The 17,891-nt window shown below is 41.5% G+C and overlaps 1 protein-coding gene across 1 annotated transcript; it reads left to right on the forward strand.

Moving 5' to 3' along the window:
- Nucleotides 1–856: 856 nt before the first annotated feature.
- Nucleotides 857–17,586, forward strand: LOC109675394 (cytochrome P450 2B1-like). The gene is made up of 9 exons (XM_074057344.1): nucleotides 857–1,027; nucleotides 6,592–6,754; nucleotides 6,898–7,047; nucleotides 9,314–9,474; nucleotides 9,975–10,151; nucleotides 10,719–10,857; nucleotides 12,355–12,542; nucleotides 13,711–13,852; nucleotides 17,405–17,586. The coding sequence occupies exons 1-9, from the start codon at nucleotides 857–859 to the stop codon at nucleotides 17,584–17,586; spliced, it is 1,473 nt and encodes a 490-aa protein (XP_073913445.1).
- The last annotated feature ends 305 nt before the right edge of the window (nucleotides 17,587–17,891 follow it).

The following is a 17,891-nucleotide window of genomic DNA, read 5'->3' on the forward strand; positions in this document are numbered from 1 at the left end:
AAAGTGAGAGTGACCAGAGAGCAAGACCATCCACCTGCTCCTTCTGCCAGGTCTCAGGCTCTCTCTCTCCACCTGACCACTTTTACTTCTGCTCTTCACCAATTCTGCATCTCTTTCTGTTTCTCCGCTCATTCCCACCTGTGGCTGTCACATAGCAGAGAGTGAAAGGGGGACATTGGAGAAATGGACACTGAACACCTACAGGCCTTACAAAGACAGGGGCTAGGAAATGCACAAACATTCCGGCACACAGACTCATACACAGGAACACATGTAACCACCACCTCCACTACTCAGTGCAAACACACCTTCCCATTTGAAACCAAAGACATACACAGAAGCCCTCACAAGTGCAGGGATATACAAATAAGTGTGCACATTTTCATCCACAGAAGCACACACTGCACATCCACATTTGTAAATAAAACATCCCCTCACGTATAAAAAGCACACCAGCACACACACACAGATACAAGCAGACATGGATAAATGCACATCAGTGTAAACAAACAGACAAAAACTATGTAGGCAAGTTCATCTCATGCACAAAAATAGACATGTGCACATACACATGCACACACAGAAAAGCAAACACTTTTGTTTACCTTGATGTCTGTTTCATAGTATCTCTGCCAATATCTAGAAAGGGAGTAAAGGGCTAGGGTGTGAGCATGTCACCTGAGTGCCAAAGCAGGAAGTGTGGGATCCCAGCACCTGTCCTCTGAGTTCACACTCATGGGCAATGACAAGAGAGGCAGGGAATGGATGAAGTTATATAAGTGGATGTGGAGACAGGCTAAGGTTAAAAGGTTCAGCTCCAGGTTGCAGCAGGGTGGATGGAGGTCACACTGGGACCATGGAGTTCAGTGTCCTTCTCTTCTTTGCTCTCCTTACGGGTTTCCTGCTTCTTCTGGTCAGGTGCCGCCCAAAAGACCCTGGCTGCCTCCCTCCAGGCCCTCGCCCTCTGCCCTTCCTGGGGAACATTCTGCAGATGGACAGACGAGGCCTCCTCAAATCGTTCCTGCAGGTGAGACACAAATGGACAGGGACCTACAGAGGTCTGGTCCCTGCTTTGGTAGAAGGAGATCAATCAACAGGAAGACTGAGGACTCCTTCCAGGCTCAGGGCTGGAGTGGGAATGTTGGTGGATACAGGGGGAGATGTGAAATGTGATGAATGGTGGTCAGATTGCAAGGTGCACCCTTGTTTGGTTTGGAGTTGTGCAGGGCACTCTCCTTGGAAGAGGCAAGTGGGCATGCAGAGGTGTCTGGGTGAAGAATTTCACTTTCTCTGCCACCTTCTGCCATGTTCTTGGGTGCCTCCCTATTCCAGGAGAGAAAAAGGGAACAAGCATCAGTCAACAAGAGAAAGAAAGGGTGGCCTGAGCCATTGCTGGATCTAAGGGGAGGAAAATGGGAGTGTGGCAATAGAGACGGGTAGAGAGTATTTACCAATACTAAATCCAATGTCCCATAACAGCAACTGACATCTGAACAGTGTTTAGCAGTCTTCCATTACTGCTTTGCACACAGGATTTTGTGCTCCATTATTACATGTTTATTAATAATTAACCTGTGTCCATGACCCCAGGACCCAATGGGAGAACTGGAACACTGACAGTAGCTAGGAGCTCCTGTGATTCCCCCTCTGACTGTAGAGACCACACTCCCGGATCTTGGGCCTGTTATCCCTTGACTTTTAATTGAAATTTTTCCTGCCACATCAATCGAACATTGATTTATTTTACTTTTTTGAGACAGAGTCTCACTATGTTGCCCAAGCTGGGTTTGAGCTGGTGATCTTCTTGCCTCAGCCTCTTGCTGCTGAGATTACAGGTGTGCACCACCATGCTTGGCCACAATGGTCCATTTATTGATTCTATTTTCTTTCTTTCTTTCTCTCTTCCTTCCTTCCTATCTTTCTTTCTTTCCTTCCTTCCTAGTCTCTGAAGCCCATTTTTATTGTAAGATTCTATGAGTGTAGGAATCCTGTATATTTTATGAAAATGTCTCAGACTATTCATAAATTTTAATTTTTTTGCAGACCCAGGGAAGGAACCCAGTGTCTTGCACATCAGAAGCAAGTGCTCTACCTCTCTGCTACATCCCAAGGTTTTAGTTTTTAAAGACAGGTTGTCAATATGTAGCCAAGGCTGGACTTGAATTCCCAGTCCTCCTGATTCTGCCTCTTGAGTGCTGAGATTATAGGTGTGCACCATCATGGCTAGCTCTACCAATGTTTTAAAAATATTCTTCTCAATTGTTGAAAAATCCAAGTTAGCATTCTATTATAACATGAAGATGCTATGTCTTGTCCCAGAAGTGAAAAATGACCTTAAGATTGTGAGTAAACTAGGCCACCAGGGGAGATTCAATAGGAAATGGCCAGGAAATTACCACCAGTTCTTCTACCTATGTATTCTGAATAATTAAACACTATTTATTCATTGCCTAGTCCCACTGTATGCAGGTTCGTTCAGGGAAATGAGCTGCATCCCTTGCACTTTAGGAGCGGACTGGTTGGAGATATAATTAAAAAGTAATTAGATAACTGATACATGCTCACCTCATTAGTACTGTACTCAAGTGAAGAAATAGGATTTCTAAGATTATTTGAGGGCCCAGAACAGTTTATTTGAGAGGTAAGACATGGACAGAGCTTCAAATGCTAGATGTAGTTAAAATGAGACCATCTTAACTGGGGGGTATTGGGGAACACATAAGGAAGGAATGAGAGAATGACATGTCTGGTAGAGAAGAGGCAGATATTGAATTGGGATAGCATGGTGAGGAACTGGCCTGAATGAAGCCAAAGAACATGGCAAGAAGTGAAGTGGTCTACCTGGGCAAGATAGAATCACATGGTGTCTTTGCTTTCTGCTGTTATTCCAAAATACTTGAGGATAGGTACTTTATAAACTAAAGAGATTTATTGAGCTAAAAATCTTGGAGTATGACAGTCTACGATCAGGCAGGTCCATCTGTTTATTTTCTGGTGAGGGCAGGACTTGAAGTTGGCCAGGACCTGCAAAGGGTTGCCTGGCTCTTACAGTCTCAGTGCCCTCCCTTTTTAATAGAGTTTTATCACATAGGAAGAAGTTCCAAGTACATTACATTTCATTCTAAATGTTTGTATATGTCACAAGGGTACTAAATTGTTTTCCCTGTTGAGTTTTGGGTTTACTTGGACCACTTCTTTCTTCTTGCTTATATCTCAATTTTGGAATGGAAATACTTATCTTATGCCCATCACACCACTGTGTTATGGAGGACATAACGTGTTCAGTTTCACAGATTTACAGCTGGAGGGAATTTGCTTCAGGATGAATTTATCTTGAATCTCACAGATGAGCCTCTATGCTTTAGAAATTTGAGTTGATGGTGAGATAAGACTGTTGGGACAATTGGGATGGAGTGAATGCAGTTTGAATTTTGGGGACTAGTGGTAAATGTGTCCTTCAAAGCTCATATGTTGGAAATGTAAGTTGGAAACAATAGTGTTGCTTGACTATCCTCAACAGATAGAAAAGAAACACGTCTCCCAACTGGGGATCACATCAAAAGCCCAAATAATGACTCATAAAAGTCAAGCTTGATAACTAAAATGAGTTTAATAGGAATTACTCACAGAGTGGTCAACAATTTTGCATTACCCCAAAGCTGCCTGCTCTATGTAAGCCTACAATAGAACTAATGCAAAACTGAACATAGAACCCCAGCTTGTATTAAAGCGGCAGACTATACAGTCTCCAATAACCCAGGCAAACAAAACCAGGCTCTGGGAAGTTTGTATGTTTATGTGCACTCCATTTTCTCTTATCAGGGATTCTGATAGTCTCAGTAAACATTGTCTGACCAGAGGAAGAATGGACTTGTTTTGCTGCACTCTGGCACATGGAGGAGTTAAAATGGCAGCTTGCTGCGAGACAGAGTTACTCTGGCTAGGATTTAGAGGACTACCTGCACTACAAATACTGAGAGCTGGAATGTTTAAAAGGTGATTAGACCATGAGATCTCTGCATCATGAAGGGATTAATGTATTTATCATGAGAATGGGTTTTCTATAAAAGTGAGTTTGGCTCATTCTCTCTTGTGTGCAGGCTCTTTTATCCTTCCACCTCTGTCATGGAAAACATGGGAAAAAGGGCCTTGACAGATGCAGACTCCCTTCACATTGAACTTCCCAGCCTCAAGAACTGTACTGAATAAATCTCTGTTCTTTACAGATTATGCAGGATTGGGAACTCTGTTATAGCTGCAGAAACATAATGAATAGATTGAGAAACTCAGCATTGAGATCACTGGAGGTCTCATTGTCTCCAAAGCCTCCCTAGACCAAAGCCACTTAACAATTTGGGATTCACTAAATAATCTGCTTAAAAGCATGGACCACCTCCTCTTCAGAAATGTACATATTCTTTTGCATATGTAAAGCTCTTTCAGGGACCCTCAAGTGTCTTCTAAGCATGCACCACTATGTGTTTGATTTGACTTAATAACGGAGGGAGGGGATGGGTACAGGTGTCCTGATGGGAAGGTCTGGGAAGGGTGGCACTCTTCCTTCTCCATTCTCTAATAAGCTCACAAGTACTTCTGGAATCATAGATGTGGGTTTGTGTCCCAGATTTAGTTCTTATAGAGTCTCAGTTTTCTCTTCTGTAACATGAGATGGTGACAAAAAGAATATGTGACTCTTAAGGTTGTGAGGAGAATTCAGTGGTACATTGGAGAGAGCTGGCATGTAAGCACATTAAACAGCACATTGATCCACTCATATTTTATCAGTAATTAAGGAATAATTTATTAAGTATCTTTTATGTGTTGAGGAATATTCTAGACCTCGATGGTGTGGCATTATTACAAGATATATAAGGTCATTATGCCTCTGGACATTGCACTGGGAGAAGCAGATTAAAAAACAGATAAGGTAATTTTGGGTAGACATGATAGCATTGGAAGGCTTGGACAAGCTTAGGAATATTAACTAATATTAACTAATTAATGTTTATTTTTTGTATTGGGACTCGGGTTTGAATTCAGGGCAACACACTTACAAAACAGGTGCTCTACCTTCCACACTTCCAGTCCATTTTGCTCTGGTCATTTGGAGATGGGGTTTCATGAACTATTTCCTCAGGCTGGCCTCAAACTACACTTCTCTTGATCTCAGCCTCTTAAATAGCTAGTATTACAGGTGTTAGATACTAGTGTCCAGCTAACTAATAAATGTTTTAATAGGATTTTTGTGACTTGGAGAGAAGTGAAATCATTTTTAGAAGTATAAGAATGGATGCAGAACAAATAGTGAGGAACTATAAATGAAAGAAATTTTGAAATTTTTTTGAGACTCAGATCTGCCTTCAACTAGAAATGCCTGCCTGCCAGCTATTGGGATTACAGACATGTGCCACTATGCCTGGATCGTTTTATGATTTTTAGCCCACGTTTTAATTGATGCTTAATGAATTTTCACAAACTGAACAGATATGCAAATCAATTAAAAATAGGGCTGATATCCTCCAGTCACTATCCTCCCATTTCTCTGACAATGTGGGTTGGTTCTTTCTGTGTTTGAGCTTCAGATAAATTGAAGCAAATGTAATCCAAACTCACCTTTGTGTCTAGTTGCTTGCACTTGACATGATGTCTGTGAGTTTCATCTATGTTACTTGCTGTAGCTTTAGATTGCTCTTTTTAACTCCTGAATAATATTCCATTGCATGAATCTGTCACTTTTTATTCTATATATATGTTGATGGGAATTCTATTAAAAATGCTTCTATAAATATTCTTGTTGGTTTCTGTTTTTGGTGAACACGTGTACTCATTTTTGTTGGGCATGTTATTTGCTGGTGCAGTTGCTGTGTATGTATATATTCAAATTCAACATTTGCAGATCCAACCAACTGTGGAGTAAAAATACTTGAAAAAATTAGTCAAATACAGATTTTTTTCTTGGCATTCTCTAAATAGTGACTATTTACATAGCATATTAATTTTATTGGGTATCTAAGTAATCTGGAAATTTAAAGTATACAGTTTATAGGCAAAGACTACACCATTCTATATAAGAGACATGAGTAGTAGAGGGTTTTTGTCTCTAAGGGTGTCCTGGAATCAATTCCCCATAGATGCTAGATGTACCATTGGCCAGCACTTTTCCAAGTGGCTATACTGAAGTTATGATTTTTCACACTTCAGGATCATGCTAAGAGACCATCACTTCTCATTCATGTCTACCCAACGGATAGGCCAGAGTCATCATCTGTGGAAATTGTCAAGAGGCAGAAAGCAGGTGGAAGTTGTGTTACAAGATAGAGGATCCTTTGGTTGAAATGCAGGAGAGATCTGGCCAGACTCAAAGATACAAGCAGGGAAAGTGTTAGAAATATTCAACCTTCTGTACTGATTGGGCCCTAACCAATCACAGAAGACACTGGTTGGGTTGTGGATGAACCCTTCAGTTGCTTGGTCCTTGGAATGATAGCCTGTGAAGGAGGGTCCTGGGGGAGACACTCAATTACTCATCTGTATCTGAGCGTTTTAAAAACAAGTTGTGTACTGAATAATAGCAATCTTTATGCTTCACAGCTTCGAGAAAAATATGGAGATGTGTTCACAGTGTACCTGGGACGTAGGCCTGTGGTGATGCTGTTTGGTACAGACACCATACGGGAGGCCCTGGTGGACCAAGCTGAGGCTTTCTCTGGTCGAGGGACAATTGCCACCATTGAGCCAGTCTTCCAAGGATATGGTGAGGGTTGTAAAGGCATTGGAAAGGGATGAAATGGAGGGTGTGATCTGGGGAAGGTGAATATGAGGAAGGAGGACGAGTGGTGGGGTGGGATCCAGTATCCTTTGAACTTCCTCTGTAACCCATGCCTACTTTGCCTCCAGGTGTGGTCTTTGCCAATGGGGAACGCTGGAAGGCCCTTCGGCGCTTCTCTCTGGCTACCATGAGGGATTTCGGGATGGGAAAGCGGAGTGTGGAGGAGCGGATTCAGAAGGAGGCTCAGTGCCTGGTGGAGGAGCTGCGGAAATCCAAGGGTGAGTCTCAGGGGATGGAAAGGAAAGGAATGAAAGACAGTAAAACAGATAATGTTGTAGGGTGCACAGCTGTAGAAAGACAGAGGTATATGTGAATAGAGAGGTGAAGATGGAGACAGAGGTGTAGGAGAGAGAGAGAGAGAGAGAGAGAGAGAGAGAGAGAGAGAGAGAGAAATTTTATAGTGTCTAAGAATCATTCAAGACACATAGAATGAGTGGTTAGTGTATTACTCAATTGTGATCAAGAAAATCAATTTGTGGGTTAATTTTATGTGCTGAAGGTAAAACAGGGCTTCTGTAAAAGAAGTCAAAGAGAAAAGGTGGAATGGCAGGCATTTTGAAACAAGCAAACTGTGATTTTCTTCTCTTAGGAAGGTGCTGAAGAGTGGGCAGAGAACAAAGAGACAGGTGGGGTGCTCTGCTCTTGGGCATCCAGAAGAGCATGTTTTTGTCACTTTTGGATTATCCATAACAAGGACATATCAGTGACATGCTCCCCCTTTTTGCACCTCTTTCTCTCATTTTCTTTTAATTTTTTTTGGTGGTTCTGTGACTTGAACTCAGGGTCTTGTATGTGTTTGGTAGGTACTCTACCACTTGATCTACTATATCAGCCCTTTTTGTGCTGGATATTTTTGAGATAGGGTCCCTCAAAAACTATTTGTCTAGTCTGACTTTGAACCCCGATTCTTCTGATTTCTGCCTCCTTGACTGGCAGGGATTATAGGTATGAGCCTAGGGAGCCTGGCCTCTCATTTTATTTTTTATAGATTTCATACATACATATGTATATATACATATATATAATGTACTTGGATCATTTTCACTTCCCATTATCTTTTGTTCTGTCTCTTCCTGCCAGCCCTTTTCCTCTTCCCAACAGTTCCCCCTCTACTTCCATGTCATTTAAAACAGCATGGATTCTGCATATGAGAGAAACATGCAATATTTGTCTTTCTCAGTTTGGCTTATTTTGTTTCACATGATGATCTCTAGTTCCATTCATTTTCCTGCAAACTATATATTCTTTATGCCCGAATAATGCTCCATTGTGTATATATGCTATATTTTCTTTGTCCATTCATCCATGGAGGGTACCTGGGCTGATTCCATAGTTTGGCTATTGTGCTAGTGCTGATATAACCATGGTGTGCAGCATCTTGATTGCATGCTGATTTAAATTCCAGTGCATGTGTGTCCAGGAGTGGTATAGCAGGATAATATGGTAGTTCTAGTTTTAGTTTTTGAGGAAACTCCATACTGATTTCATTGTGGCTACAATGATTTACATTCCCACCAACAGTGAATAAGAATTCCTTTTGCCCCTCATATTCACCCCAGTTGTTTATTTTCTTGATGATAGCAATTCAGCCATTTTATCACCATCTTTCTTACCAACATTTCTCAGAAGACTCTGAGGTGTCAGTGTAGAGGCTGGAAGGGAGCAATAGGGATGGACAGACTGAGAAGTAAGGGGGAAGCAGAGTAGCACAGAAAAACAGGAAGGAGAGACAGACATGAATAGATCAAGAGGAAGAGAAAGACACACAAGAACAGAGAAAGAGTGGGAAGAGACAGGCAGAGAAAAACTGAAAGAAAATTAAGAGAGACAGACATACAAGATTCAGAGGTATATCTCCAGAGGACTGAGAAAAGACAGACAGGTGAGACCCAGAGAGATGGGGCCACAGCAGCCCAATGTTCTTGGGCTCTAGCTCCCCTCTCCCATCCACAAGAGCCAGGACCGAGTCTGTCATACACAGGTATCAAGTCACCATTGAAGAATGATTCCTAGAAGAACTGAAAGCCCTATAAATAGAAAGAGGAGAGAGAGGGAGAGTGATAGATAGGGATGGAGTTTTCAGGGCTTTAAAATTTGAACAAGCAGCTGATTGAACACTACCTTTCCCAATCCTAACCCTGTCTCTGTTTCTCAGCTTCCTGTGTCTGACTCCTGACCCAGGTAATTAGTAACTGTGTTACTTTGATCAAATTGCTTAACCTCTTTGTTTAGCCATTTACTATGTGAGGAGTAATAAGAGAATTGCATGGTCCTTATAATGGTTGATGAAAATTAAAAATAAAATAATGTGTAAAGTGCTTAGACTGGGGCATGTCTAGTTATTATTATGTGTTAGTTATTATTGATATTCTTATATTTTATTACAGAGCAATGGGGAGGCAGTCACACAAAGATGGGGCAGCGGCCAAATGTTTTTCTTGCTTTTGATTCTGTATCCCATGTCCTGACACCTCCTTCTCTTAGGAGCCCCCCTGGACCCCACCTTCCTCTTCCAGTGTATCACCTCCAACATCATCTGCTCCATTGTCTTTGGAGAACGATTTGACTATAAGGACCGTCAATTCCTGCGGCTGCTGGATTTGTTCTATCAGTCTTTTGTGCTTGCCAGCTCCTTCTATGGCCAGGTCAATGAGAAGAAGAGAATGGGTGGGATGAAGGGTATATCCAGAGCAGGGAAAAGAAGTTCTGGTCTGGGTGCTCAAAAGCAAAAGTGGACTGGAAAGGGCCTGGTACAAGAGAGAGAAACAGAGAGTATGACACCTAGAGGGAGGGAGAGATGGTGAACAGAGATGGAGAGATAGAAAGAAAGGGAGGCAGAACTTGAGTCAGAGAAAAACAAAGAAAATGAAGATCCCAGAGAGAAAAGAGAGGATAAAAGAGGAAAATTGAGGAGTAAGAGAGAGGGAGGGAGAGACAGATGAGAGAGAGAATTTCCCCATGAGGTATAGATGCTCCCCAGGAGTGCTGCCTTTTTTTTGTGCTACTGGGGTTTGAACTCAGTGCCTCACACTTGTTAGGCAGGCACTCTACAATTTGAGCTACTTCACCATCCTGAGCACTGTCTATTCCCTGAGACATACAAGATCATCCTCAGGTGTATCTCACAGCCCTTTCTTTCTTGCAGATGTTTGAACTCTTCTCGGACTTCCTGAAGTACTTTCCTGGTCCACACAGGCAAATCTATAAAAATTTTCAGGAAATCAATACTTTCATTGGCCACAGTGTGGAGAAGCACCGTGCAACCCTGGACCCCAGCTCCCCAAGAGACTTCATTGACTCCTACCTGCTGCACATGGAGAAAGTAGGATCTGCATGGATGAGAGGAGGGAAAGGGTGGTAGTGAAAGATGGAGGACTGATAAGAACGGAGGGAAAGGAGAAGATGGGGTTGCAAAGAGCAGAGAATGGGAGGAAAGAATAGTGAAAAGGAAGGGAAGAGATACAGAAGGGTTGGAGTGAAAGGAAGGAGAAGGTAGGGAGGAGGAAGGAAAAATGGAGAAAGAGAGAGAGGGAGATGTGGGAAATTCAGAGAGAAGGGGAAGAAATTCAGAGAGAAGAGGAAGAAATTCAGGCCAAGGGACAAAAAGTAGAAGAAAAGACCCACAAGACAAAAAGATACTGGGAAACAAAAAGCAAGAAACATACAAAAGGGGAGGAGAGAGTGATATAGAAATAAGAGTAGGGAGGCTGGAGAGACAGAGACAGAGATAAATGGTTGGATGTGTCCAGAATAGAGAAACACAAAGTGGACCAGACAGCGTGAGACACAGAAACAGAGGGAGGGTGCCCAGAGAGAGTGTACCTTCCTGCAGTGAGGCTCCAGTGTCCCCTGACCCTCCCTCTCCCTCTTGCCCCTCTGTATCCGGGAGAAGTTCAATGCACACACTGAGTTCCACCACCAGAACCTCATAATCACCTTGCTCTCACTCTTCTTTGCCGGCACTGAGACCACTAGCACCACTCTCCACTATGGCTTCCTGTTCATGCTCAAGTACTCTCATGTTGTGGGTAAGCCAGGGACAACCATTTAGGAAGTTCTGCTTCTCCCCTTTGGATGCAGAGGTGGGTCTAGGGATGAGAGAGGCAATGTTGGTCTCTTAACCAGGAGCTCTGCAGGCTTTAGACTAGCGCTAACTGAGCCAGTCCTGTTAGTGGATGGATGACTAAAGAATTTGTCTACTTATTCTTTTACTGTTTTCTGCAATTACTTAAAGATTGACCCATCCATCCATCCATCCATCCATCCATCTATCCATCCATCTATTCATTTATTCATCAATCCATACAGCCATTTATGGACTTCATTTTTTTGGAGGCACTTGAGTTTGAACTCAGGACCTCATGCTTGCTAGGCAGGCATTCATACTGCTTGAGTCACTTTGCCATTCCTCATGCATCCATCCACCCATGCATGCATCCATCCATTATCCAACTGTCCATCCATTATCCAGTCATCCATCCATCCACCCTCCAATCCCACATCCATCTATCATTGATTAATTCACCTGGATACTTGCTGATTCTTTCATCCAACGACATGACTTTATTCATTGATTTAGATTCGTCGGTTCATGAATTGACCCCTGGAACAGTGATGAATTAACTATTTGTCATTGGTTCATTGGCTCACACATTTATTTATGCATTCATCCATCCTTCTCTGAACTAGGTTTCATTCCTTAATACCCCCACCAACCAGTCTTTCAATTCATCATTCATTCATCCACCCATTCCTCAACTGAAAAACTCATTTCACTGATATATCATTCAATCCACCCACACAAATATTCCTTTATTTACTCATTCCTTCAGTAATTTATTCATTCAAAATTCCTCCAAAATTTGCCATTTACATGATTATTTGTTAGCTGGGTTCATTGGTTTATTTGTCTATGAACTATTCATTAATTGATCAATTAATTGATTCACCTGTTGTTTGATAGGTTCAACATATATATATCCATTTATTGGGTTGTTGATTTTATTGATTCATCAATTTTTCCATACTTCATTGATTTATCCATTGATTGATTGACTGATGTATTCATTACCTACACAGTTGTTCATAGATTAATCTATTGATCTCTTCCACTGTTATGTTCCTGAACACCTAGTAAAGTGCCTAACCTGTAACACACAGGTAATAAATGCTAATTCATTTTCCATTAATGTTAGAAGGGGAGTTATGACAGATGGGTAGCCTGGAGTTCTTAGTATAAAATTCCATGCAAATTGTGTGTGTGTGTGTGAGTGTGTGTGTGTGTGTGTGTGTGTGTGTGTGTAGTTATGCTTGTAGGGAGATAATTCACAACACTCATTAGATTTCAAACAGCGAATTCTTATTTTCTCCCTCTGCTCTCACCCCCTGCTGACTACTCTGAGCAGCATCAATGATCTAACATTTTGCTCAAGGTTTTTCCTGGGTTATTGATCTTTGAAATCCACAGTATTATTGCTGTAATGCCTCTGTGGAGGTGCAGTTCATTGTCCCCCTTTTCTGTGCAGAGAGAGTTCAGAAGGAGATCAAGGAAGTGATTGGCTCACATTGTCTACCGGCTCTTGATGACCGCAACAAAATGCCATACACTGATGCAGTCATCCATGAAATTCAGAGATTTTCAGATCTCCTCCCTATTGGTGCACCCCACATGGTCACCAAAGACACTGCATTCCGAGGGTTCATTATCCCCAAGGTGAGACCAGCTATCTCCCACATCAATGTGTGGGCATCCTCATCTCAGTTTTACTTCTTCTTTTCTTTTTTGTTTCTTTTTATTGGTCATTACTGGGATTCGAACTCAGAGTTTTGCACTTGCTAGACAGGGGCTCTACTGTTTGAGTCACACCTCCAGTCCTTTTTACTCTGGTTATTTTGGAGATAAGGTCTTGCTTTTTGTCCTGCCTGGGATGGACCATGATCATACTATTCTACACTTCTTGCCACATCTGAGATGACAGGTGTGCATCACGAAGTTCAGCTATTGGTTAAGATGGGGAATTGTGAACTCTGTGCTGGAGCTGTCCTGTGACTGTGACCTTCCTGATCTCAGCACCCAAGTAGCTTGGATGAAAGGTGTGAGTCACCATGCCTAGGTCTCAGTTTTCTTTTCTTTCTTTCTTTTTTTGCAAAATAGTAATCATTTTGTTTTTTATTCCTTATTTATTAGCTGGAATAACTTTCATAAGAAATATTTTCAGTTGTGGGGAGAGGGGATAAAGGAGAATGGTGGAAGAGGTAAATTCAACTATGATATATTCTAACAATGTTTGTAAATGTCAAAATGTACCCCAGTAATAAATAATAATAATAATAATAATAATAATAATAACAATAATAAAAAGAAGTATTTACAATATATGCATATTTTAGTTGCCCAGAAGTACTACAAAGTTCATTTGGAAAAGTTAGGATAAATAGTTCTTTATATAGCAGCATTCAAAATAATGACCTGATTATCTTCTTCTAAAGAGGGCCAGAAAGTTTTGTAGTATCATTATGAACTTATTGATTTAAACAAACTTGGTATATTTCAATTAATTAAACTTGACATTCTTGCTTTATAAATATTTTTATTATTATATTATCTCACTGGGGGTGCATTGTGATATTACAAAGTTTCTTAAGTTAAGTTCATTGCCTCTATCATTCTCCTTCAACCCCCCTCCCCCATTCCTCAAATAGTTTCAGCAAGTCTCATTTTTCCATTTTCATACATGGGTCTCAGTTTTCTTAAATCTCAGTATTAACCTGATGCTGGTTATCAGAAACTTGCTTTTGTTTCACTTTATCTGTCATTTATGTTTTTTTCATGTAACAATCAGCAAATGACAATATCTTTTGATCTTATAACTTTTCCCCAGAACACTGAAGTTTACCCAATCCTGACTTCTGCTCTCCACGACCCAAATTACTTTGAAAATCCAGATGACTTCAATCCTGAACACTTTCTGGATGCCAATGGTGCATTTAAAAAGAATGATGCTTGTATCCCTTTTTCCATAGGTAAGCTGGACCCTCTATCTCTTTCTCAGATACCAGAGGTCAGGTACAGACAATAACAGGTCCTTGTTTATTGGACACTTACTATATCCCAGTTTCTTTATCTGAGGTATCCCAACCATCTTCACTATAACTTACAGGGGTCCTGAGAAGTGAGATTATATGTTAAAGACATATATTGGTAAGCAGGACATTGGGGAAATATTTAAAAATCTCTAAACCTGAGGAAATTTGTTTTCCTAGAAAGCAACAACCAAAACAAACCTCTGAACATTTTTATCAGCCCCCAAAATATTCATAAAATTGTGAATGGGACCATGCACATGCAGAGTGGGGTGACAGCTACACCAGATTCTCAGAGGTATAAGGAACCCCTGGTAATATGTAAGGACGAACATGTCTATTGCAGGCTAATGATAATGCAGCAAAGAAATCACACAGAGACATCATTTCTCTCCTAGGAAACTCAGAATCCAGAAGTGGGATACTAACATTCACAATATTGTAATACAACAATAATCTAATTAAATAATTTAATGCCTGCCCAGTACTTAGGACTCCCTGGCACAAAGCAATAGCCTTAAGAGAGTCAAGTTCCAGTGGCTCACACCTGTAACCCTAGCTACTCAGGAGGCAGAGATCTGGAGGATAAAGGTTCAAAGCCAGCCTGGGTAAAAATAATTCTTGGGACCCTATCTTGAAAATGTCCAACACAAAAAGGCTGGTGGAATGTCTCAAGTGGTAGGGCACATGCCTTGCAATGTGAAGCACTGACTTCAAATCCCAAAACCACCCAAAAAGTATCCTCAATTGGCAATTATTTTTTACTTGTGTAACAAAATAGGAGACAAACACTGACTAATTTTGGCAAGGAGGAGAGGAAAAGCTTACATGGGGAACTGGTTTCCAAGCTGAGGTCATATGGGTGAGTATTGATGAACCACTGGACAGTGTTTTCCAGGCAGAGGAAACAACCAGGGCAAAGCCTGAAGGTGGGGACTACAGGTCACATTTGAAAAAGTGTAGGAAGCTTTGGAGTGAAGATAAGCCCAGGGGATGTGGGTTTAGAGCTTACCTATGCAGTGCCTCAAAGTCTGAGGGAGGAGTTTGTATTCCTCCTTGAGCACTGGTGAGCTGAGGTATGTCTTGACAGGCCTGTTCCCACTTGCCACTCTCTGGATTGTTACAAGAACAATAAAACTAGACAAATTAAATTTCATAGAGCTTATTTGAGCTAAAATTCCTGAACTAGACAATATCCTAAGCTTGTACAAATTCAGAGTGTTCCACCAGCAAAGTGGGCAAGCAGTGTTTACAGACAGAAGGAAATAGACTCACAGAATCAGCACAATTAGTTACAGTTCCCCTTTTACCTTATTTGGTTGTGTCTGAACAGTCTGCAGGCTATGATTGACTAATGCTAACTGTTATGATTGGCTGAGGCTTGGTTACTTATTAGAGGAATATAATCTCAAGTTAGTTTCCAGTTTATTTACATATTATTTTACAGTTGCTATGTACAGAGGAATGTTTAGGCCAAATTTAAATTAAGCTTGAATAAAAATTTCAATGTTAAATGAAATGGGCTTTATTCATGTAAAAGCCCAATGTCCAGGTTTTTTCTTTAGGGAAGGAATTTCCAGAAACAAGTCCCTATGTTCTAGTTTCACTCAGTAACTTCAGTGACTCGAGGCTCTGAACCTGCTCCATCCTCTCTCCAGTGCAATGGCCTTCTCCCTCATTTCCTCTTCCCTGAGAGGAGGGCACATGTGGATGGTGAGATGTGGTTCATTTCTCCATTGAGTTGTCTTATCCTAAGTTTAACTAGAGGCAGAGATGTAGAGAAATAAGAGCAGAGAAAAACAAGTTGGCAATGGAGAGATGATGAGAATGTGACAGAGAGATGGATAAGGAGAGACAAAGGGAGGCAGAGACAGGGAGATTGTTGCAGAAAGAGACATTTTTAGTAGACAGTGAACTTGAAGCAGGAGGAGGAAGAGGAAGAAGAAAAGAGGAGAAAGAGGAAGGGTAGGTGGGAGTGAGGAAAAAGAGGGAGAGACACATAAAGATGGCATGATGAGGAAGAATGAAAAAAATGAAAAGGTATATTTAGCAGAACAGAAGATGAGAAGAAAATGGACAAAAGCAGTGCTTTAGAGATATAGACAAAGATAGAGGCACACTTCCCAGGGCAGAAAGACAGACACACTGAACCTAAAGACTGTTAGACCCAGACAATGTATGCTCATATAAATAAATGAATAAAGAAAAAAAAAAAAGAAAAGAAAGTTGAAGACTGAGATTCAGCGCCTCCAAAAAAATTCTACTGACATATATAAAATGCACTTTTACCATTTACCATAATATAATTTTCCTCTTAGTTCCATTAATGCTGTAAGTAATAAAGTGATTTCATGTTTTAAAAAAAGTCTGTTAGTGCCAAGGGGATATCAAAGGACATCTAAGAAGGCATCCCAGGATGGGAGTGGTGTGTTAAGAGAGAAACAGCAGGCTTCAGGCTGTTCTGGGAAAATCTGGTTCATGAAGCCAGTTCAAGAAGAACCGTACTAGTCTTCTGTCTCCTAAATGCTGGACATGCCAAAAGAATGTTTACCCTTCCCCATGCAGGCACAATGTTCCAAGAACCTGAAAGGTACAGGGCATTCCTGGAAATCCATCTCAACTTTGCCTTCCCAGGTTACTACTTGGAAGAATAAGAAGCAACAGAATTTTCAGCCTCCCTTTGTTGTCATTCTGCTCCATGTCCATGGTGCTGGGCCACTTGAGCCATGCTCCTTCCTTTTGCTTTTTTTTTAGTTTATATTTTATATAGAGCCTTGTGCATTGGCTGTGGACACCTGCAAGTTTGATCCTCCTACATCCAATTCCTGAGTAGGTTTGCACAATCATGCTTGAGGTAGGGGTCTGCTAGAGAGGAGGAAATTCTTGAAGGTCATATATCTCAACCTATGGCCAGCAGACAACCCAGAAGGCAAAACATATGCAATGCCAGAAACATCACCTCCACACACTCTTGGTATTCAACCCACGCTGGACTCAAATGTTCTGTCTTCCTGCCTCAGCTTCCCAAGTGCTGAGATTACAGGTGTGCACTACTAAGCATGGTACATACAGGATTAACCTCAGAGTTTCTACAAAGATAAACTTTACCCTTACAACAGTCTCATGGGTGGGTGCCATGTTCCTCATATGAGAAATGAAGAACATTAAGTCAGAAATAGTGCATACTTATGTACACACCTTACATCCAACCACAGTGGGTCCTGATCTCCTATGGGGCTACTGAACCCTAGGGAAATATAACAAAAGCTACTAACTGTGTCTCAGGAGAATGAGCATGGGCCACCCATGTAAAGTTCTCCACCCAGTTTCAGAGGGTTTGCAACCCCATAAAATAATATACTGGATTGCAGGTTAAAGGCCAAGACCACGCACATCTATTGCAAATGGACACAGGTATCTGGGCTTAGGGATGATACTGGGTAGACTTTGCACTCTCCAAGTGCCCACATGGCTGATCTTTTGTTCCCACAGGGAAGCGCATTTGTCTTGGTGAAGGCATTGCCCGCAATGAATTGTTCCTCTTCTTTACCACCATCCTCCAGAACTTCTCCTTGGCAAGCCCTGTGGCCCCGAAGGACATTGACCTCACTCCTAGGGAGAGTGGTTTGGGAAGATTACCTCCAACTTACCAGATTCGCTTCCTACCCATCTGAATGGGACGAGAGAAGAGGGCCAAAGGATTTCATAGTCATTAAGTGTCCTCACCTCTCTAGGGAATGGTTCCTGACTACCTTCACCTCAGAAAGCCCTACTGTAAAACCAGCCTCCTTCTAGCCCTTGGTTGCTCCTCCATGGCAGTTTGCTTTTTAGAATCTCACTTCCTTACATCATGCTACAGTTCTTGAAAGTTCTAAGATGTGTTCTCTCCCCTATTTATAGAACTGCAGAAGCTAAAATCAATCTCAACAATAATGAACACTTTTCTTGGTGTCTGTATAGAAACTGGGGACTGAAAGGG

The sequence above is a fragment of the Castor canadensis genome, chromosome 16 (genome assembly GCF_047511655.1).
Source record: "Castor canadensis chromosome 16, mCasCan1.hap1v2, whole genome shotgun sequence".
Taxonomy (NCBI): Eukaryota; Metazoa; Chordata; class Mammalia; order Rodentia; family Castoridae; genus Castor; species Castor canadensis.